General features: G+C 33.6%; 1 protein-coding gene across 1 annotated transcript in view; it reads left to right on the top strand.

Annotated features, from left to right (window-relative positions):
* The window catches only part of LOC145690158 (nose resistant to fluoxetine protein 6-like), a 156123-nt gene that overhangs the window by 109830 nt on the left and 21751 nt on the right, over positions 1-24542 (top strand). Inside the window, exons 4-9 of the mRNA XM_081764769.1 lie at positions 5221-5441; positions 9164-9331; positions 13930-14023; positions 17292-17411; positions 21202-21367; positions 23448-23527. Coding sequence (XP_081620895.1) covers positions 5221-5441; positions 9164-9331; positions 13930-14023; positions 17292-17411; positions 21202-21367; positions 23448-23527 — 849 coding nt within the window. The remainder of the gene's footprint in view (positions 1-5220; positions 5442-9163; positions 9332-13929; positions 14024-17291; positions 17412-21201; positions 21368-23447; positions 23528-24542) is intronic.

Raw genomic sequence — 24542 nt, 5'->3', positions numbered from 1 at the left:
AGTTGAAAGAAAGAAACTAATGAAATCTTTGGGTTTTACGTCCTACGATTATGCCGGTTAGGCTAAAGGAGACGGTGATGATGAGTAATGAATGAAATGGTGGAATGAACAAAGCGAGAAAACGGGAGAACCCCGAGAAAACCCACGCACACGGTGTTTGTCCACCACAAAGTTCACTTGTCGGGGACTGGGATCGAACCCGGACTCCAAGCACCAAAGTTGAACGCTCTACTACTGAGCCGCCGCGGCCCCAAGAAAAAAACAATTATGTAAAGATACATATATGAGTACACACACACGGATAAAGTAGTCATACATGTATTTTAATCTTCTGACTACTTAACCCTGACTAATTTAAGATTGCAAGAAAGTAATTATTAAGAAGAAATATAAACATATAGAAACGTATTTTGAAAGGGAAAAAAAGCAAACCGTACCAGCCGTGATATGAATCTGGGTTGCCCACTCAACAAGCAGACACCTTACCGAATTATCTGCGGCAGAACTTGCAATTTGTGGTTTTGAAGCTTTATTTATACCGTGTGTGTTACGTAACGACGCTACGGGATGTCATTACTAGTGCGACCACCTCATTCAAGACCCTTTTTGTAAATTGTTTGAGGAAAAAAGAGTGATTTGGTAAATCAACAAAACGGATCTTGCATATAGAGGGTGTAACTAAAAGGTACGACAAAACTTCATGGGTGGATTCCTTATTGGTAGACAAGCAAAAACGTTCCGATGACCATATGTCGGGAAATGCATCGTTCCAGAATTACGGCCTTTGAGCCGACTACTGGTGTGAAATAGTCACATTCTGGTCGCTCCTTAATGTGTCTCAATTTAAACCTCAATATATCAAACTCTGATTAAGATAGGAAGGTAATTTTAGTAGCAACGTGTTCTGCAAAAATTAAGCTTTCCGCTGATATGCATTTTATGAGTGTATCCCCAAGGAATGCCATCTCCAAAATGCTGATGCAAAAATCAAACAAAAAACAAGTAATTACCCTCCCATTACCACCGTGGTACTCCCACCCATACATAAAATATACAGGGTGAGTCAAAAGTCCTTGGACACCTGCATAAGTGAAAATCGACGGGAAAAGTAAAAAGTAATGATGGGAACAGGTTTGAGGAGGGGCCGCAACTTTTGAAGTGTATGTCATCTTGAAATCCGCCATTTTGGATTCACGTCATTTTTTTTTAAATGGGAAGGGGGTGTATGACCCATCAAATAACACTAGCTTGAGCTCAGGAATTTAGTGGTGTAATTTGTTTTTCCTATCTAGTACAGTTTAGAAGTTATTAATGTTCAAAGGTGGGAAATTACCTTGATACTGAATGCTACAACACATGTTCTACGTGTTGTCCATTTCGTGCAATGCACAACTGTAGTCCCTGCAACCACTCTGACTGGAGTCTCACACGGAGGAGATGTCTCCTGAAGTTTGGTCACAGGCTTGTTGGATGCGTTCCTCCAGGTGTCTCAAATCACGGATTGTCTCAGCATACACTATCTGCTTAAGATGTCCCCATAGATAAAAATCAAGGGGCGTTAAGTCAGGGGATCTGGGCAGCCACTCCACGGGACCACGGCGACCAATTCACTTCCGTGGCAGGTGTTCATCCAACCATTGACGGACACCAAGTCTATAGTCTGGAGGGGTCCATCGTGCTGAAAATAAGATGGGAAAATGCCGTCAGCGTTCAGTGTGGCAGGGAACACAAAGTCCTGCAACAGCATCAGATACTGTGGTGCAGTTAAGGTGTTGTAACTGAAAAATGGCCCAATGATGCGGGTGTCCCATATGCCACACCAAACCATCACCTTCGCTGGACTATGTTCTCGACTCGGGTCAACCCAGATCGGATTTGCGTCACACCAGTGTCGACAATTATGTCGATTAACCTCCCCGTTCAAAGTGAGATACGCCTCGTCACTGAACAGTATGCCCTTGACAAACGCAGGATCCAGTTCGTGTTGTTCAGTAGCCCACATGCGGAACTCCAACCGGCGATCAGGGTCATCCTCTTTCAGTTTATGTTGCATGTGCAGCTTGTAAGGATGCCACTGATTGGTGTGCAATATCCGGATAACGGAGGATTGGCTTATTGGACATGCTAGGGACACACGACGGGTACTTCGTGTAGGACTTTTCACAAACGACGCAACAACCGCCGTTGCAGTTTCGTCATTGGTGGCAATCTTTGGTCGCCCACTACGTGTCCTATCTTGAACAGAGCCCGTCTCTCGGAATTTGGTGATCACGTGAGCCACCGTGCTGTGCGATACCGGTTCTCTGTCTGAGTGCCGTCGGTTGTAGTCAGCTGCTATTGTTCGGTAGCTGCGTTCCACTGATATAAGGATGATTTCGATCTTCTGTTCACGTGTCAGACCTATTTTAGATCACCTGGAACAGAGAGAACTGGGTCAGTATCAAGGTAATTTCCCACTTTTGAACATTAATAACTTCTAAACTGTACAAGATAGAAAAAACAAATTACAATTTTATATTCCTGATAAATTTCTGAGCTCAAGCTAGTGTTATCTGATGTGACATACACATTCCCATTTTAAAAAAGACTTGAATCCAAAATGGCGGATTTCAAGATGGCGGCCATGAATGACATACACTCCAAAAGTTGCAGCCCCTCATCAAACCTCTTTTCCCATCATCACTTTTTACTTTTCCCGTCGATTTTAAAACTTATGCAGGTGTCCAAGACTTTTGACTCACCATATATATATAGGCGGAAAGCATCGTCCTTTAGAAATACATAGATATCAAAAATATCTTCCTAGGTTAATTAGGGTTTGAGTTATTGAGGTTTAAATTCAGTCACATTAAGGAGCGACCAGAATATGACTATTTCCACCATTAGGCGGCTCAATGCCCTTAACTCTGTAATGATACATTTCCCGACATATGGTCATATGAACGATTTTGCTTGTCTACCCATAAGGAATCCACCTCTGAAATTTTGCTGTACCTTTTTGTTACACCCTGTATATGTGTGTGTTGGTGCAACAATAAGTTCCCAAGAATATAGATTAATTCATTTTTGATTTTAATCTACACAACAAATGCTTTTTATGAAAGCAAGGAGCCTGCGATTTAAAGATGGTTAAAGACCGTAAATAAAATTGAAGATCTGAATTGCAGAACATCCGAAGTCCACCGGAGTACTTTTTTGTTTTTAGAAGAAAGACAAGAAGATTATACTTGGAATGCTATTCTGTTTAGCTGAAATTATTTTGATTTTTTTTTAAAAAGTTTTGACTTGGACTTACGTATTATGCAAGTGAGTAGCCCTGAAACATAGATGCTAACAGAAAACGAAAAATACGAAGAAAAAGAGTGGACTTGGGATGTTTTGTAATTCAGGTTTTCATTCAAACTTCAAATGGAACTGGGGTAACTCGCAGACAATGGCTGACTTAACACTTTGATAATAGCTGGTGTAATGGCTGGTTTGAGAACACAATTGATATGGCCTCTGTAGCTAAGTAGACTTCCACCCTTCCCCCTCAACATTGGATACGGAAATTAAAAACTTATTTAGAATTTGATTGTTGATTCCAGTATATTTCAAGCATCACTTCTCGGAATCTGGGCCTGTGATATGTCGATATATCGCTATCATCGATATCTATATTATCATATATCAACATTCGATATCGCAAATATATGGACATGAATATAATCATTCTAAATTTTCGATATCGATATTCGGGGAGTGGGGATGCGAGGTATAAAGGTCCCCTAAGACTTGCGATGGATGAAGAAATTAAACTTACTTTTTGCAAGATTGTTTTCTAATCATAATATCTTTATTACCAAACATTGCAATGTAAATACATCCACTTGCAAATTTGCAATATTATATGATGTAATTTCTTAGGCGCTAGAACTTTTTTGTTCCCTGAAGAAAGAAACAAAAAATCACGTGGAAAAGCAAGTACTTCGAACTTTGAACTAGAATTTACCGTAAGAAAGTTTTTTGTTTCTCTTCCTTGGAGATTTCCATCCCTTTTGGCCTTTGGGACCGCTAATTGACAAAAGGTGCACACATGATTGCTATATGCATTTATGCTCTGAGGCAGAGTCAGAGATTTAGAAAAGGAAACGACTTTTTAATAATAATAATAATAGTAATTATTATTATTATTATTATTATTATTATTATTATTATTATTATTATTATTATTATTATTATTATTATAACAATGGGGTTTACAACTAGGGTCTTGCCTCTTTATCTTGCATGGGAAGGCCGCAAGTCTGCTACGCCACTGGTGTCCCCTATTCTGTGTTTGTCTCTTTTTCGTTTCGTGTAGATATTTGTTTTTGTGCTGTTAGGCTTTCATATGAAACTTTTATATTATGTAACTTTTTCTTTTTATGAGTTTCTTTTTTTGGGTGGGGCTGGGGGAAGGAGAGAAATGCTTTCTTCTGATATCTGTTTTTTACCATTCATCTTGTTTGAACTGCTTAAGTAAGTCATTTTGTAACTTTTGATGTCATCCAACTCCATCACAATAATAAAATTGTCATTCTTAACAATTTGTTTTATTCCCTTATCTGCAGTTTGCCACACTGATATATTTGTGACAAAATTGAGGTTTTGTCCAACGCCTTTCGAATTCGCAACCAACCCAACCGCCGAGATTTTTGGGTTGCCTGCTATTGCAGGAAAAGGAGAATTGCAGGTGGTAATGCACTTTTGGAGTCGTGTATACATAGTGTTTCTTACGTTACTGATGTCGTTATCTTATTGGTGCTTTCTTATGCTACATAGGAATACCACCTCTCGTCGATCTTTAACAGAAGTATCAAGGACTACTCGTACCAAATAAAAACATACCTCAGCTACTTTTTAAAATACAAGGTCAATCTTATCCAATATTGACTGACCCTCATTTGTATGAGTCTTTTGATATATGAAATATGGTCATCTTCACTGGAAATTTTCCTCAGAAGAGATGGGGAGCGAATACATTTAATATAGCGACCGCAGGGAATAAAGTATTTTTTGACGCATACATGAAATTTGGTACGTGAAATGGACTTTGGTATATAATGAAAGTTAACAATTTCATCTTTTATTGCAGGATTTTACTTCGTATTTATGCATAAATGTTTATCTTCTGGTATTTTTATGTTTAAGTTAACTCTGATATTAAATATTCTAAAATATAAATATGATTATTTCCAGAATCATGTTAGCTTTCCTCGCTGTGCTGTTAGCTGTTGGAACAGCTTATGATCTATTGCCAACTATAATTATACGGACTCTTGGATCCTACCGTAATAGAAATAGTTACTCTTATGAAGTAAACAAACGGCCGTCCGAAACGACGGACAAAATTTTAACGACGAACAACTCTACGACCAAAACTGTGGAATGTGAGAAGATTCAGTTGGCTTCTAAAGAAGGTAAGGATGTCAAGAAAAATAAATTACTTTAAATGTCATATTATATACAGTATATACAAGGGTTTGTCTTAAGGTGAGTGCAAAGAACACTTACAGCCAATATATGGCACCACTCTATCTTTAAATGTGGATTTTACAAAGCGACATTATGAATCAATTATTCAGTTAAATTTAAGATATTTCCGGTTAACGTCCGACGATTATGCCCTTTAGGTTAAAGGATAGTTAAGTTCAAGAGATGGATATTAAAAATACTACTTCTAATGATCGTGTATGTATATATACTTAGATATGTTGAAGGCACTAAAGTTTTGATGGATATTAAAGAAGTGATTGATTCGCGCCAAATACTTTTAATCTCAATCTGAATTATTCATTTTACCACAACCAAACAATTATTGTTTCCTTTTCTGTGAATTTTCCTAAATGTTTATTAAAGTAACAATATTGAATTACCCCACCTTAAAAGTTTTCACTCTTTTTTGTACATTTTATTAAAGTACACTACATTTGTAAAAAAAAAAAAAAAAAAAAAAAAAAATTCTTAGTGCATATTATTTTGCCAAAGTATTATTTTACTGTTATTATTTATTTCACTTTTTAAACACTTCGTTCAGTATCCGTAAGTTAATTCATTATGTAAATTATTCATTGTAGCTTTGGAACATTCATGATTACTAATAAAACTCCGACTGACCAAAGCAGTATATATATTTTAAGATTATATATTTATGTTACAGTTTCAGCTATGTAACATAACCTTCCTCAAACACATTATGAGAGAAATATCCAATTTTGACAGCTTATATACAATCCGGATGCAAGACACGCCCACTTTCTCTTTACAAAACGTAAACTTTCAATTGGCTCATAAAAAGTAACTTTTTAATTACTGTAAACGTAAACTTTGAGGAAGTCTGAACTTTTGTCTGAGGAAGGCTATGTTACATAGCCGAAACTGTAATACAAATATATAACTTAAAATATATATACTGCATTGGTCAGTTGGAGTTTTATTAGTAATTCATTATATCTAACTGTCTTAACTTAGTTCATACTACCTACCTAACTTTATACTACCTACATGATTTTAATGAGTGAGCTTAAATATTTTATTTTAGAACAACAATTTACTGTAGTACAAGACTTGCAACAGTTTATTTATTTATTTATTTGCAGAAGGATAAAAAAGAAGAATACGAAAAAAGAAAGAAAAATCTTCGAACGAGTTAAAGATCATTTTTGCAAGGCAAAGTTCCTAACTTTTCCACTAAAAGTGCTACATAAAAATCTCGACCCAGTACTGAACCACTCTGCCATCTAAGAATTAGTGTTCAATTAATTGACGTTGCCAGTGGCGTATTTAAGAGGGGGGCTTAAACCCCACCCCGAAATTTTAGTTACCATATTAAAGTAAATGAAATATCTTGCAGAATTTTCACATGTCCAGGATTAAAGTTAGCGAAGCCCCCCTCGAAACAAAATCATAAATACGCCACTGGACGTTGCGTACCTAAGTATGAATATATTTGTATTTTTTTGTAAAACTAGCATATTTCGTTGGGTTTATATATCTATACAAATTCTCAGAATTTTAGTTAGTATAGAACTGCGGGAACTAAGTCTTATTGTTACAGTGGCACTATAGATACTGTTACTATCGCACTGTTACAAATATGCTCGTTGTCAGTTGTCTGGTAATTACAGTCTGGCCTCAATCAAACTCTGATATATCTACGGCCTTCTCCATTCTACACATATGCATCACATTAACTGACCAAGTAAGATCTATGTTACCGTCTGGTAAGCGGTTCAGTTGTGCCGCATGCCTCTTACGTAAGCCCAACGATTTCGTTCAAAAAGTATCGGTTGGTCTAATGTTTTAGATGGTCAGTGAATGTTATAACTTTGTTTTAAAAGAGTCAATCTTTAACTACTCGCCCCGGAACGAGTACGGAAGCAACTTTTCGAAGATAACTCAATTCAGTATAAAAATTAGTATTGGCTACCCTTAATGGTGTTCGATAAATACGCACTCTTTTTTGTTTTAGTTTATTGTTTTACGTGGAGGGGGCCGCGGTGACTCAGTGGTAGAGCGTTCACCTCTGGTGCATGGGGCCCCGGGTTCAAACCCTGCTCCCGCCAAGTGAACCTTGTGGTGGACAAACACAGTGTGCGTTGGTTTTCTCGGGGTTCTGCCTTTCCTTCCATTTTTTTCATTCCACCATTTCATTCATTTCTCATCATGACCGTCTCCTTTAGCCTAGCCGGCATAAGCGTGAAACGTAAAACTCAAAGATTTCATTTTTTTTGGTTTTATGTGGAGAATTGTTTTTCTGTTTTCATTGAAACGTAACGGATTTTTTTTATGATGTATTTTTTTAATAATGATGTAATGACGTGATGTACCTGATTTCCCCTGCCACTTTAGTTAAATGTTATTTACTTTTTCAAAATGAATTTGCATTATAAATAAAGATAATGGGCCTTATGCAGAGTCGTATTTAGCATTGTATTATCAGCTTGATTAATGCGTGATGCTAATTTCCGTATTTAATGATTTGTAAGTGAAGTTAACAACGATTTATATCGAAAAAGGCAAACTTCGACTTTTTCGCAGGGTTGTCCAAACACTTTAGCAGAAATATGTTAAGAGTTGTGGTTGGCCCCTTACGATATAAATCGTTTTTAACTTCACTTATGTTCAGAAACTAAATGAACAAGATTTTTGTAGGTTTCAAAAAAATATTTAAAACAAAACTTTTTACATGGTTACATCAGTACATATGTGAACTATTTTATCATGTATTCGCCATCCTTCTCGATGCACTTAGTGAGTCGAGGGATAAATTTTGTTTTATGTCTCGGTCAAAGAAGTCTGCCGCCACCTATTTTGAACAATTCTTCACCCCCAACTTCACTTTCTCGCCAGTTAAAAAATTTTTCCCACCCATGTGCATCTTTAGGGAGGTGAACAGATGGTAGTCTGAATGCGCTAGGTCAGGGGAATGCGCGAATCAGTCAAAATCGACCGTCTTCCACTCCTTTGCTCATCGTGCACTTCAGTATAACCGTTTTCAAACTCACGACACCATTTAAACACACTCGTACGATTCGTAATTCTTTTGCCATAAACTGATTTGATCTTCTTAAAAACTTCAGACAAAGATTTTCCCTTCACAACGAGATAACGAATAACGCTGCTAATCTCGCATTTGGCGCCAAATTTTATCGACATCTTTCACGGGAGACGTTACGGTACTGTGGCTACAGTTTTGGTTGTAGTGAAACGTAATTCGGCTCGCTGAAAAGGGTAGAAGCTATGCTACATGCCAGTGTGACCAACATAGCAATAACACACTCCTTCTGCCCGCGAGGGCCCTAGTACACTTATTTTGTGGGCGTGCCTCGTACAAAATACAGGAGTTAGTATTAGGCGTTAGTCAAGTTCTTAATACAACGCTAAAAACGAATCTGCATAAGGTCCGATATTACTTACATTAAGTATGAGAAATATAAATACCGGTATTAAATATTAACAATGACAAACTTCAGTTTTAATGAAATGGGCTAAATAACACAGATGACTCAGATGTTTAATTATAACAACTGAATAAGTAATAAGAAATTAGTTTAATGAAATTGATTATACACTTTGTAGTTATTTATAAGTATTTAGTATATTAATTTTGAGATTTTAAAAATATATTTTCTTCTGACAGGTATACTGACTAGGATGCTGTTATCCTTTTCGTTGAAATCCAACATAAAGAATATATTCAACCTAAAAGTAGCCAAAGGTGATATTGCTTGTCTGTATGGACTGAGATTTTGGTGTATGTTGTGGCTGATCGAGTTTCACACCAGCGTCGTTGTACTTGAGTACGGCGGTAAGTGTGTCCATTCAATTAAAATAGTAAAAAAAAAAAGTGGGATGCTGTCCTACAACTATTTAATACATATAAATTGCCCTTCGATCTTCACACATACAGTACAATACATTCCACTTAGTTGGTGTAATATTTGAAATTGTTCTATCATTACTATTTGAAATTTCCCGGTAAAATTTGTCTGGTCCTGTCTTTTATTAAGATTTTGAAATTAAGAATTTTCTGCTTCAAGAATTACTAATTTCTAGTAATTTGTTTCTAGCAGTAGTTGAATCTTTACCAATCAGAATTTATTAGAAAAATATAAATTGAAACCAGCTCTAGCTTATTTGCTAACTCCTCTCTCTGCACTCTTGTCTACGTATTTCATGGTTTCGCGGCAAATTGATATTCCGAACCCTTGTCTTCCCATAGTTAATCTGTGCATGTCTTATTTCGAATATATATTTTACTTGGGCTATGTGATTTTAACGTTACGCTAAATCAATTATGTGACTAAAATATTAGCCATTATTATCACAAGAATTGGATACGAACGAAAGACTCGAAGAGATTTTAGTACTTTTAGTTAATGAGTGAGGAAAACGTACTATAAATGTTTTAAGCGTGTATGTTTGATGTACAAATGCAAAAAAGAATAATATTACAGTATATTTTAAGTTAGTACACTAAAGTTCGGAAATATTTACTAATTTTTCTTCTGTTAACTATAAATTTAGCCATTTTAAACTAGATTCTATGTGTCATTTAGCTACTTTCTGAAAGCATTTGTTTACAACACTGGCTACCGCATAGTTTTAAAGAACATAACTGTCACAATCAATATTGTTGTTATATTTTGTTTGTTTGGCATCCATAGTTTCATTTCAGTTGTGTATGCATATTTGGATAGCAAATTATAGCAAGCATACGTAATTACATTTAAAAGAAAATAAAATTTTCATTTCGAAGGTCAAAAACTGTGACTGTTTGTATAAAGTTTATCGAGTAATTCGTGTATTGACAAGCTTATTAAAATATTACTGTTCATCAACGCAGAGCGAAATTACAAGAATTTTTGTTGCAAAATGAAGAAAAGCCATCATACAAAACGTGTCTCTTCCAACAAGGGCAACGATGTAACTGCTCGCGCTTTGAATACGATATCATCCAATATGAATGATAGTAACATACAATCCATCTCATCCAGCACTGAGACCGAATCAATCCAATCGTCTATACATGCAAATACATTGACAGAGACACCATCTGACGAGATGTGTTGTAGAATCTGCAGAGAGAGTGGAGGGACCCTGCTAACACCTTGCCAATGCCGAGGATCCATTGCATTGGTACATCTGTCATGTTTAGAGCAATGGTTGGCTAAGGACCACAGGTCTTCTTGCGAACTGTGCGGTTGGAAGTTTGAAATGATGCCGCCAGCTGAAGGTAGACAGCAGCCATTTTGTACCATCGAAAACCAAAATAATACCAACAACAACATCATCATTAACTATGACAATAATAACGTTAATAATCAAGCTTATGGCAGTGGATTTGATCCGTGTAAAGAGTGGGTACTTTTATTAACATCTTTGGTTCTTGGTTTAACGTTTCCTTATGTCATGTACATCACTATACTTGATATTAAGAAAAACAGCTCAAGAGGTTTCGGTGATGTCTTTACTGGAATACTGTCTGTCATTTTGCAACTGTGCGTTGTTGTTCTAAGCTACAAAGTATTCTTTCAAATTATCAAGTTTAAATTGTACAGATGGCTTGTGTGGATTCAAAGACGAAGAGAAATGAGAAATGAATGTGTTTTGTCTACTATATCTGTTCCGGGAAATGAAATTTGATTTGTGACAATAAATTATATGATTTTCTGATTTTTCTCTCTTTTGTCATTGTAGTAAGATCTATAGAGTTTGTTTGATCACTTTGTTTAATATACGTATCTGCAATTTCCTTGGAGGACATGGTGGCCCAGTGGTAGAGCGCTCGCTTCTGGTGCGAGGGGGTCCCTGTGTCGATCTCAGGCCATGTGAGTTTGTGGTAAACAACATTGTGTTCGTCATTGTGTGAGTTTTGCCCTTTCGTGGAGTTTCCCGGTCGTGTCTTTTCCCTTAATAACTTTCTACTCATGATTATTCCCACCGAATCATGAGACAGTCTAAAACTAAAAATAAATAAATAAACTCCCTGGCTCCATCTGAATTACGAAAAAAAAAACAATAAAATCCAGATGAAAAACTGAAAAAAAAGTGCTTGAAATTGCTTTATCTTAATCTTTAACTGAAACACAGCGACATTCCATAATTGAAAAATAATGTACAAGTAAAGAGCTAAATATTTTAGACGTATTTAAAATTAGAGGAAAATAATTGTTATGGCTGTTGGCGGTTTTACGTATTTCATTCTGTACTAATCAAAATGTATGGGGAAACCCAATCTGTTTAGTTCATTTCTTTCTAAATATGAGCATTTTGAAAACTAAGTTTTAAATTTGCAATTTGTTTCCAAATATCTGAATATTGTGAAATATTACTGCTTGGTCGGTATGTTTACCCTCCGAGGTCACACTGGGCTCTGACAGACCCCAGAGAAATTACTTTTAGTTCTGTTTGATTTTTTTCTGTTGATTTTTGAAACCTTTCTCATCCATGTGAATTAAATTGGTAATATTGCCTGTTGTTATGGCTGGTACGCTGCGTCTATCACAGAATAGTTTAAAAAATACTAAAAAATATTTAAAACATTAAATAAGACAAAAAGTCTACATATCTTCTCACATATTAAACATAACTTTACTGCCGAACTTACACACCTAAACACCACATAAGAACTACAAATCATCCTTTCTTAACTCATTTCTTCAGTAAATTTTCGTAATTTTTATAGAAAACGGGGGGAAACTCTAAACTTAACTCGCAGTTTCTACTATTGTTGCGGAAAATGTCATTCTTTTTTCTGTCTATATATGATTTGGCCTCCTGCAGCGAGGGCAAGGAGAAGCAGTTGACCTCCTGGATTTTCGAAGGATTTCAATTTTTAGAAGTTCATGTCAAGAAATAGTAATTTGCTTACTCAGGACTTATTATATATATTTCCAAAACGTCTCGTGGTGGTAAATACATTAGATATAAGAATGTGCTTCATACCATACCATTGGTACACAATAAATTAGTTTTCCTTATATCATAAGTTGGCACTTCAGATTTTATTTACTAGACATTGGCTGTACAATTTATTTTCTAAAACAAAATCGTTTTAAAAAAATATTAAGGTTCATTGTTCTCTTCTTCGTGGTAAAATATCTAGGTTAAAGACCGCTAATAATCGCTTATATTCACAATGATATTGCTATAAGTGTAAATGGAAATACAGTAGAGCGTCGATTATCCGAACGTCGGTCAACCGAACGACCGCTTAACCGAACTGTGTACTCGCTCGCACCTGTTACTCTCCCACCCTACCGTCCATCATCCCCCTCACTCCCAAACCAAGTTTTACACAGTAGTCGCCGCACTGAACCACCGCTGGCGGAACATTGCTTCTAATGGGGCCTTCATAAGGTGCTGCTGACCGGCCAAGCCGCCAGTCGCTGTGTTTCAACAATCAGCACACTTCTTTTTATGAATAAATTTACTGTACAGTACTTCTTTTTGGCAAATAAACATGTACAGTTCGATTATCCGAACAAACCAGTTTTCCGAACACCCATGTCCCCCAATTACTTCGGATAATCGACGCTCTACTGTACACATGTTTTGTAAACTTTTATTAATCTTTTGCTATTTTGTGATTACTTCCTCCATTTATATTTAACCAAATCGCACTTGGAAGTTAAAATTTGGGTCTGACAAGAGTTTTGTATATTTATGTATGTGTTGAAGTTTTTGAAACTTGAGCAGTTTCTAAGTAAATCGGCAATTACGATTTCTACATGTTTTATATCAGTTACATGATTTATTGAATATGAATTGAAAGCCAAATGTTACACCAAAGTCCCTGACGGATTTTATATTTCCTACAGGTTTAACATTTGTCCTATATTTAGTTACTATGTAATGAGTGTTCTTCGTATGCATTACATGCTTACATTTACTACTATGTATACTCATAGTATTATCATAAACCTATTTATAAATACCATCCACGAGTAATGGCTTCTGAATGAAAGTTACATCACTTATATTGGTCACCACTAAAAAGAAAAAAAAACTTTACATTGTCAGCATATAATAAAACATTTATATTTTCGAGATAGTGCATTACGTCATTAATGAAAAACTGAATCATAATGGTCCTAAGGCCGAACCTTGAGAATACCCTTTAAAAGATTTCCTTTATGTGATAAAACATTATTAATTTTAAAATTAAAAGTTCGATTGTTAAGAATGCTATTGCACCATGATACAAATAGTGACGATGACTACACGAGCTAGTTTCTGTCATAAAGAAACTTTTCAAGGTTTATCGCCATTATTTGTATAATAATAATAATACTAATTATGCATGATATGAAGTCATAACACTTACGATATGTAGAGATATTATTTGCTTGCATTTCATATTAAATATTTCATTTTATAGAATCATATTTTTTAATGTTTCAGAAAACAAAATAATGGAGAAACAAATGAAAAATGACCTTCTATACCAAGGAATGATAAACGCGACGTTTGCAGTGGATAATTTTTATATGCTGAGGTACGTGAATACGTAATAATGAATTGTTAGATAAGCACTAGGTGTAGTGCTTCTCGATCTTATTCAAATTTTAAACCCACCTCAAAAAGTAAGTTAAACCTCATTGTACTTAGAAATATAAAGGAAACCCCTCTGTTACCATACTAACTACATGTTTCAGTTTCTATCATATGTCTAAAATTAATATCAAAGGTTTTTATGTTCATATAACGTGTGTTGAGCTCTCCACTTTATCTATCTATCTATATATATATATATATCTATATATCTATCTATATATCATAACAAATAAAACACAGTTCTGACCATAGCAGAATGAAATATATTAAAAACTATACTTACAATGTGTTACAGTTTCAAGGACCTAACGTCCTCTTCATCAGACACCAACACAGAGTGTTGGTGTCTGATGAAGAGGACGTTAGGTCCTTGAAACTGTAACACATTGTAAGTATAGTTTTTAATATATTTCATTCTGCTCTGGTCAGAACTGTGTTTTATTTGTTAAGCTACTTATCCAGAGCCATGGAGTTTGTTCATCTATCTATCTATATCTATATCTATCTATCTATCTATCTATCTATCTATCTATCTATCTATCTATCTATCTATCTATATATATATATATATATATATATATATATATATATATATATATATATATATATATATAGTGTTTCAAAACAACGCAGACAAAGTTTAGAAGGTGATTCCTGACACCAACATAAGACGAAAAGTATAGACCAATCTGAGATGCAAAAGTGCTTCCTTTCGGAGTTATAGGCTCCGGATTTTTATAGAGGTAGTTGGTGCGTACTTCAAATTAAATGCCAGTAGCCAAACTGCCTCTATAAAAATTGTTGCGTGAGTACCTTAGGATTCTGAAACATGTATTTTTGGATAGTGCACATATTAGTTCCGAAGTGAAGTGTTGACCCGACTACGGAAGGTTCCATAGTATCGGAGCTATGGACCTTTAAAGTTCATTTTTTCATTTTTTTAGCAGCCTATAACTCTGAAAGAAAGCATTTGTTCAACCAAGTTGGTCTATACTTTTCGTCTTATCTTGGTTTTAGGAATCACCTCCCAAACATTGTTGATGTTGTTTTGAGACACACACTCTCTCTCTCTCTTTCTCTCTCTCTCTCTCTCTCTCTCTCTCTCTCTCTCTCTCTCTATATATATATATATATATATATATATATATATATATATATATATATACTATAGAGTGTATATATATAATAAGTATGCTCAGTAGCGATTAACTCGTAAACTTGAAAGACAAGTATGCTAATGACACCTAGCGAGTATTGTGCAAATCATTTAGTCTTCTTTCCATCAGTAGATGGCAGCAGAGTAGATATGCCTGATTCTTATCTCATGATTAAAGCTGATTTTCAGGGGAGGAGAATTAAATTTACAATGAAAATGAATCACCATACCATGAACAAAAGAAAAAAGAAAGAAAAAAGGAACCACAGAAATTTAAGGTTTGTGATTTATTAAAAAAAAAAAAAAATACTTCATATAGGATATGAGATAAGAAAAATAATAATTAAGAATAGGGTCTAAAAGGCTATTTTTTCTGTTGAGCACAAGACGTCTCAAAAACGTTTTTTTACACCTCTTGTAAAAACAAGTTATAAAAATTGTGATTGCATTCATTTTGGTGGACATCAGTACTTGAATACTAATGTTGATTCGACTGCATAAAATTAAAGTTCGTACATCATAGTTTGGTTATTTGAACCGCAATCTCAGAAAGATAAACAACTTTTTGTGGCGTCCCGTGCCAAATACATGAAAAGCCCTTACGTCAACCCAGTTCACTGTGTTCACAAATGATTTACAATGTACTAACTTGAGTATTCTAAACTTGAATCAATGAGCACATAGTCAGATCCAATTTGAGATGATTTCAGATATTTTCCGAGGCGGGTGGGATTTCAATACACTGAGGGATGAAAAATACTATTAGAAAATACTGGGCATCTACAATGAGCACAATAGGAGATATTATCACTGGGGAAAAAATGGACTCAATAAGAAAAAACAGGGCTGATATCTGTTAGTTCAAAGCAAAAAGGTATCTCCTCACTTCAGGGCAATTCTCACCAGATCGCAACACAAGTGACTCAATGATTCTACCCTCTCACAACTTAAAGAGTTGACATGTTTTATTTTGAGTCTCTACAACTCTTTACTTCATAGATTTACCGAAATATAATGTGATCCGAAATTTCAAAGCATTAATCTTTTAATGACCCCCCCCCCCCGAAATAAAAGAATCTTAAGTTAACTGAAAGAATCCTAAAATAAACGGCAAATGTCACACTAATCTTAATAATAAAGAGTCATGCTAATAGATATCGCTACATGAGATATCGCTAGTTACCAAACGCTAATAGATGTCACTAGCATGCAGGTAAGTTATCGATTTTAAACTATTGTAAGGATTTAATTGTAACTTAAAAACTGTATTGTTTCAATTTAGTTATTTCAAAATGGATAGTGATGAGATATTGAATACGAACATGCATTACCGGTACCGTTTATTATTAGGACAAAGATTGTAACCATATTTAGATTTCAATACTAACATTAATATAATCACGTGTTGGTTCGTAGACCAACTAAAAATTAAATAAATGTTTTTAAAAAAATCTAACTGTTAGAGGTTTTAATTAACACTATTTTAACCTATAACGTACAGCGAGTCGAAGGCTTTGGCACAACATTTGGTTTAGTCTAATGCGAAAACTTTGCGATCCACCAAATATTACCTCATCAGTGGGTGGAGGATTCCGACCATCAAATAAGTTGAGGAGAGCTACATTGAATGGATTAACTTTTTCGATTTTAATAATAATTTTAGTTTGATAACATATTACTTAGACACCAGATTGGAACAAACGATCTGAAATATGACCACCCCAGACAACTGAACACAATATCGCTAATTTTTTTTTTTTTTTTTTTTTTTGTTATGTCGAGACTACTGATATATATATATTTTACAATAATTATTTTCTGTATCAAGGGATCACACTTTTGTAGTGCCTGCTATAAATCTGTATGAAAGGAGTGATTCAATAGCAATAAAAAAAAATCATTAACAGAGAAGTGTTCAAATATGTCTCCTCTCCCTTTAAAGATGGTCTTCCAGTCCCCCTCGTGATAATTTGTACACAGAGTTGATTATTTAAAAAAAATAAAAAAGAAAAGAAAATGAAATAACAGTAATTACTTCTATTTCTCTTTGCAGTGGATTGCTGTTAACCTTATCGTTTTTAAATAAATCTTCTAAAACGAAGAAAGATGATAGAAAAGGATTCTTCTCCTCGTGTAAAGAATATCTGATGATGGTTCTTCGAAGATACATCAGGTAAACAAGCCAGTACTTCAACAAACAAAACAAGAACTCTGTTAATATTAAGTTAAGGCATGGGAACATTCTTTCTACTTTGGTTCTTATAATAAACTAGCGGCAATTAGCCGCTTCGCTGGTTAAAGTAAGAAACAATAGTAATAAATGTATGTTCCGCTAATAAATTTTACTATCACTGACTATCAGTCAGTTTTTACTATCACTCAAACTCTCTATCTGATATCGGTCATTTCCATTCATTCATTCATTCATATATATATATATATATTTTATATATATGAATAAATGAATGAAAAAGATATATATCCCCCTCCTCTAAGTTGCACTGTCAAAGTGAAACGATAAAAAACATACCAGGTCCGAACCTCATCTATGTTGAAAATTTGATCGAGATCGGTCGGGTGATTCAAGAATTATTAAGTCACAAACATGGTCAGTTTCATTTTTATTTATATAGCTAGATTGTCTAAACATGAAAACAAGTAATTGATTGATTGGTTGATATAGTTAATTGAGGATGTCAGTAGAGAAGCTACTGACTTGACCCTGTCACGGTAAGGTAAATAACTGGGATTTACTGTATATTAAAAATTCAAAATGAAATATATTAAAAAAAAAAAGTAGTTCTCATATATGTTCTAAAAATTAAAGAGAACAAATCAAAAACAGCAACGTAATTAAAACAGAGCTTAGAAGAATAAAATATACATACAAGTAGAAAATAACTCAAGAAATACCAATAATAGAAATGGTTATTAAGAAAAATCTAAAAAGAAAAACTTCAGAATACGTTAACTACTTCAATTACAGGAACGGAAATGAGAATACGTTCACTTAAAACCGCATTATCCCCCAAAATATTTTTAGGTAAGTCCTAAACGATCTCTGAGATCTGAGTATTCGGGACATTCTACAAGAATTTCCCGAATACTCCGTGGAACAATTCAATCTTAACAATACAGACGGTTGGCACCATGCATTAGATAGGAATGAGTGACATGAGAGTGTCTAATACGCAGTCGAGTCATTTATCACTTCATCTCGATGAAAACAAGCAAATAATAATAGTAATGATTACCTCAACATCATTCCAAGCGTATTTGATTCGTTATCAGAGAATATCGTTAATGTTGGTTCAAATTTAATAATATTTGGGTGCGTTTGTGATTCGTTATCAGAGTATATTATAAATGTTGGTTCGACTTTAATAATATATGGGTGCGTTTGTGATTCGTTATCAGAGAATATTATTATGTTGGTTGAGCTTTAATAATACATGGGTGCGTTTGTGATTCATTATCATAGAATATAATTAATGTTGATTCAACTTTAATAATATATGGGTGCATTCGTGATTCGTTATCAGAGAATATCATTAATTTTTGTTCAACTTTGGAAGTACATACATTTATATTTAGATAATTTGTGTTGTTGTGAGTGCACTTACATTTAAATTTGAATAAGTTACGTTATTTTGAGAAAACACACATTCATATTTTAATAATGTACTTAATTTTATATGTATTTGAATTCACTTTTGAATAATATATAATACAACAAACATGTAAGAGGAAAATATTTCCTTAAGTCAGAAATTCCCAATTGTCGTGTGTTGTCAATTATTAGCACTGGAATTGTTAGAATACATATAGTGAATTCTTAATTGAAATTGAAATTATATGATATGGTAATAAAATGTTCATGAATAATAATAATAATTATTATTATTATTATTATGCCTTAAGGCAAGCAGGAACATATACAGTACTTGAATAAAAATAAATAAAAAAATAGACAAAACATGAGTAAGTGAATATTAAACGAAAATAGGAAAATTAATATAGCCAAAACTTCCATACATCAAAGAAAGATACACGAAATTTGATTTCAGATTTGACATCCTGAGTAAATTCTATCACACGACCCAGCTATCGTTTGAAACAAAAAAAAAAAAAAAAAAAAAAAATTCAAGATGGCGGCCGTCCGCGAGTCATCATCCAAAAGGCTTGCCCCTAGCCCTATTGTATATTTTCTACATCAAGTTCAATATAAATACATCCATACGGATTTTAAAAAGGGTGGTAAGAGACTTTTGAAACACCCTGTATTTATTGAACGAATTATTATAATAATAACAAATCAGAGCCAATATAGAGCGATACGTAATTAGAATATCTTGAATCTCTCAGTCCTTGGTACCTCCCATGCTAATAGATTTTTAGTTTATTCCTTGAAATTATCGAACATAAATATATTATAAATCCTTTCCTAAACAAAAAGTAATGAGGAGAGAATTACATTCATAAACCTTAGGTCAAAGCTTTTGGTTCCACAAACCACACTACTGCGTTTATCAGCCATTATGAGTGTATGGCACTTTAATAAAAGAGTGCTGAATACTTCAGAAGGAAGTACTGATGAAATTATATCTCAATAGTCTATACAGACTTTTAAACCACGAATAAAGCAGTGGTTGAGGTGTTTATGAGGCTCGAAACTAAGAATCTTGAAACATATAAGATGTTAAGTGTCTCCCTATACAGACAGACTGTCGTGATATGGCTTCAAAGATACGCCATAAAAAATAAAAAATTGCATAAAAAATTTGGCACTGAGAGATGTGCCAGTAGCATAATGCAGAAGAGTAGGTCCTGTGTTTTCTTAATAGTTCATAGATATCAATTGTTTAACCACGGAAACCAGTAACCGATATCCTCGTGACACACACATATCAGTCCCAGTCGCGTAAGAGACAATAATTTTAGGAGTATTTACCTTACTTGATCATATTCACGGAGAAATTAAATGTCGACTAAAAGCAGGGAATTCGTGTTACTATTCGGTTCAAAATCTCTTGTCGTCGCGAATTCTCTCGAGGAATTTGAAGCTTAAAATTTACAAAACGATAATCATGCCTGTTGTTTTGTATAGCTGCGAAACATGGTCACTTACTCTGAGGGAAGAACATAGACTGAAAGTATTTGAGAACAAGATCCTGAGACGAATATTCGGACCCAAGAGGAACGGGAATGGGGAATGGCGGAAACTTCATAACGAGGAACTACACCATTTATATGGTTTACCCAACATTGTTAGGATCGTTAAGTCTAGGAGGCTTAGGTGGGCGGATCATGTAGCTAGAATGGAAGAAAGTAGAAACGCTTTCAAAGTCTTGACACGAAGACCAATCGGAAAACGACCATTAGGAAGACTTAGGCGCAGATGGGAGGACAATATTAAGATGGATCTCGCAGAGATTGGAATACAAAGTAGAAACTGGATGCAGTTAGCTAAGGATAGAAGTCAGTGGAGAGCTTTTGTGAACGCGGCATTGAACCTCCGGGTTCCATAGGCCATAGAGTTAGTTAGTTAGTTAGTTTACCGTTACTTGAGACTCTTCGGCTTTCAGGAGAAAATGAGCTTATGCAATATAAAATGATATATATGTTTTTTTTTTAATCTGTATGATACATTATATTTTATTGAGTTTTATATTTAATAAAGTATAGTAACAAATAATACTGATTCACAAGGCAAGCTAAAATACAATGTGATTACGATGCACTTGCTGCATATGTGACATCACTTGGTAACAAAGTAGTTAGTTCGCATATTGCCTTGAGCACAAATATTGTCTATCAGACGGGTAATAGGTGAAATAGATAAGAGTTCGCAACGTTGACCTTCCGATAAACGTAAAATTTAAGAACCATGCTCTTTTAATGTACAATAGTTTTCTTAAGTTAATTCTTTTTTAAGTCTTAAGTTAATTCTTTGATATGATCAGGTTGACGCCTCCCTACCTATTTGCACTTCTGTTGATGCAATGGTCGTCTTCATGGCTGTACAGTAACGCAGTTTTTGAACCGTACACCGATGACAAGGATACTTGTCCTAAATACTGGTGGAGAAACCTGCTCTACATACAAAACTTCTTTACACATAAGGATATGGTGAGTACTGGCCTTGTATAAATTAAATGTATTTTCCATAAGGATAGTCCTATGTTAAATGTACTTGAATTTATGTTTAAATAGTCCCGTTACGATAATGGCCTCAATTACTCGAAAACGTTAGATGCAGAATCGAAAACTCTTTACAAATGACAAATACCAAGGTGAGCTGAAATAAATGTCATGTTTGTCATGTTGAATTCTCAACAGCAGAATGGGAACATGTGTAGTCAGTCATTCAGCCAAATTTAGGTGATAAGTTGCGAGTGTCCTTCGTCATTAGCTTCTCTCTACCCTACGAATGAGAGTTATTGTTTTATTATATTTTTGTTATTATTATAAAAATACAACAGTTTAAGATATCAATATAAATCTTTCTACAATTGGTTTAATAATAATAATAATAATAACTCTTAAGTTATAATTTCTGTTGAAATAAACTATTGCCTAAAAATACTATCTATCTATCTATCTATCTATCTATCTATCTATCTATCTATCTATCTATCTATCTATCTATCTATCTATCTATCTATCTATCTATATCTATATATATATATATATAGATAGATAGATATATAGATAGATAGAGATAGATAGATAGATAGATAGATAGATAGATAGATAGATAGATAGATAGATAGATAGATAGATAGATAGATAGATAGATAGATAGATAGATAGATATAGTATTTTTAGGCAATAGTTTATTTCAACAGAAATTATAACTTAAGAGTTATTATTATTATTATTATTATTATTATTATTATTATTATTATTATTATTATTATTATTATTATTATTATTATTATTATTATTAAACCAATTGTAGAAAGATTTATATTGATATCTTAAACTGTTGTATTTTTGCCCAAGAGCTATTCACAACACTGAAAATAAAGCTATTTGCAACTATTATTATCGTTATTAGAAGATTCTTTTTCTGACAAAGAAGGTTAGAATCTAACTTAATTCATCAATAATTAAAGATAGTAAAATTCCACTATTGAATTCATGAAAATGAATAACAGAATCGTATTGCCCGAAGAAAGAAAAAATCATGTTCCGAATTTGTTGTTAGATAACACATCAGATTGAGGGGGATTCCAGAATCTCTGTTTAGTATCAGTAGAAAGGTAGATTAACAGCGTATTTCTACACTGGAAATCAGCATGTGTCTCTCCTACATCATCCAATATAAATAATTACGTTTTAATTGTTGAAATTACTCTCGCAATAACAAAGAATCTTTTTTCTTTGCTCTTCTTTCCCTGATTGATATATAAAAGACGAAGTTTTAGTGCCTCATAATTGGTTTTTATGAAACTGAAATGCATTTCATGTTATAACGGCGTAATATGAAAATATACTTCTTTACAAAACTCTTACTTTTTTAAAATTCTTTCTAGCTCCACAATATTCCTTAATTTCGGAATGATAGAGATTAATTTGGAAAGAGGAAAGACGAATGTAGAACTTTATGTTTCTTTCATTTTATCCTTGCAAATACAACGTTACTTCTATTGCTATTTGTATTTAAGAAATGAAAATCAAAATCAAAATTGAAAAAAAAAAAAAAAAAAAAAAACAATTACAAAAATCGAAACGGGGATCACCAAATTTATATCGTTGTTACTCTTTAAGAAAATTTGAAAATCGACAATGAAACATCCAAGGGATGTATGTTTTACCTTTTATTATGAAATAAATTCTACTTCTCTATGGCTAAATTGGCTGGAAGAAAATACCTGACAACTGTAACCATAGGAGTTTTTAGTTTGGGAAATAGACACTTTCCATTGGGTCAAATTTAGTATTGTTGAAAAATGTCGTATGATACGAATATGCCACATTCCAAATTTCAAGTAAATTGATCAGATTAGAAGCAGATTTATATTAAGATATTTTGTCAAATTTGGTCCCTATTTTATTATTATATGTCATATGCGTATTGAGGTTTTAGTAGCAAAGGTATAAGGTTTAAATTTTGTGAAATCTGAACCCTCTCAATCTGGGATCTGAAGTTTAGTGAACAAAATATGTCACTAATACTTTTTTCTTTTTTTTTTTTTTTTAACAGTGTATGAAGTGGAGTTGGTATCTAGCAAATGACTTCCAGTTTTTTGTCTTTGGAGCTGCCATTCTTATGTTAGCTGAAAGGTTAGTATACTCATTAATTTTGATTATTGATTTTATTGGTTGAATACCTGTGAAACTGAAAATAAAGTAAAAAAAAAACTGTTCAGTTCGTTACATCTATTAACTGAGTGAGGGAATTAATTAAACAAGAAAAGAAGATTGATAAATTTATAGTTCCGAAAGTGTAATTATTAATTCTTTGTACCTATATTTAAAAATTTCACAATAAGTTCACTATCAAAATATATTGCATATCATGGAACCTCTATATTATCCTTCATAGTAATTCTGAATGCTCTTTGGAACAAAATATAACCTAATTTTTTTAAAAAAAAATAACCAAAGCAAATACTTATTATTATTAATAATTTGTGTGATAGTTTCGGCAACATCATTGGTTCATCAAATACATTATGATAATTGACACTGAAAGAAGTTCCGACAGAAACTACTGTGACTAATCAATTCTGCTTAATATGATTCCTAGTGGATAGTAGAAGACGAAAAGAACCACATAAATACTGTGATAAACGTTTTGGGACAGAAAATATCGGAAAAAATATGCTGAACCAACATTGAGATGTTCAATGAGAGAACTCAAATACCCAGATCTACCAGGTGTTCAGAAAGTAACTATGCAGTGCCATGGTGTGGTGTGCTAAATGATGACTGATATGGTTGTCAATTAGTAATACAACATTTTCCATTGTTTAACATATTTGAACCATTTTGAACCCTATTTGACCAGGTATTTATAATTATGTTTATATAACTCTTAATATATGTAGTAGGGCCTACATATATAGTATATATATAGTTATGAACTGCATAGTTACTTTATGAACACTTTGTATATATATGTATATATACCCGACTAATAACTTTATATATACCCAATTAGTAATACAACATTTTCCATTGTTTAACATATTTGAACCATATTTGAACCCTATTTGACCAGGTATTTATAATTATGTTTATATAACTCTTAACATATGTAGTAGGGCCTACATATATAGTATATATATAGTTATGA

The sequence above is a fragment of the Thermobia domestica genome, chromosome 7, assembly GCF_964235325.1.
Source record: "Thermobia domestica chromosome 7, izTheDome1.hap1.1, whole genome shotgun sequence".
NCBI classification, from domain to species: Eukaryota; Metazoa; Arthropoda; class Insecta; order Zygentoma; family Lepismatidae; genus Thermobia; species Thermobia domestica.
This window is presented reverse-complemented; position numbering and strand designations above follow the sequence as displayed.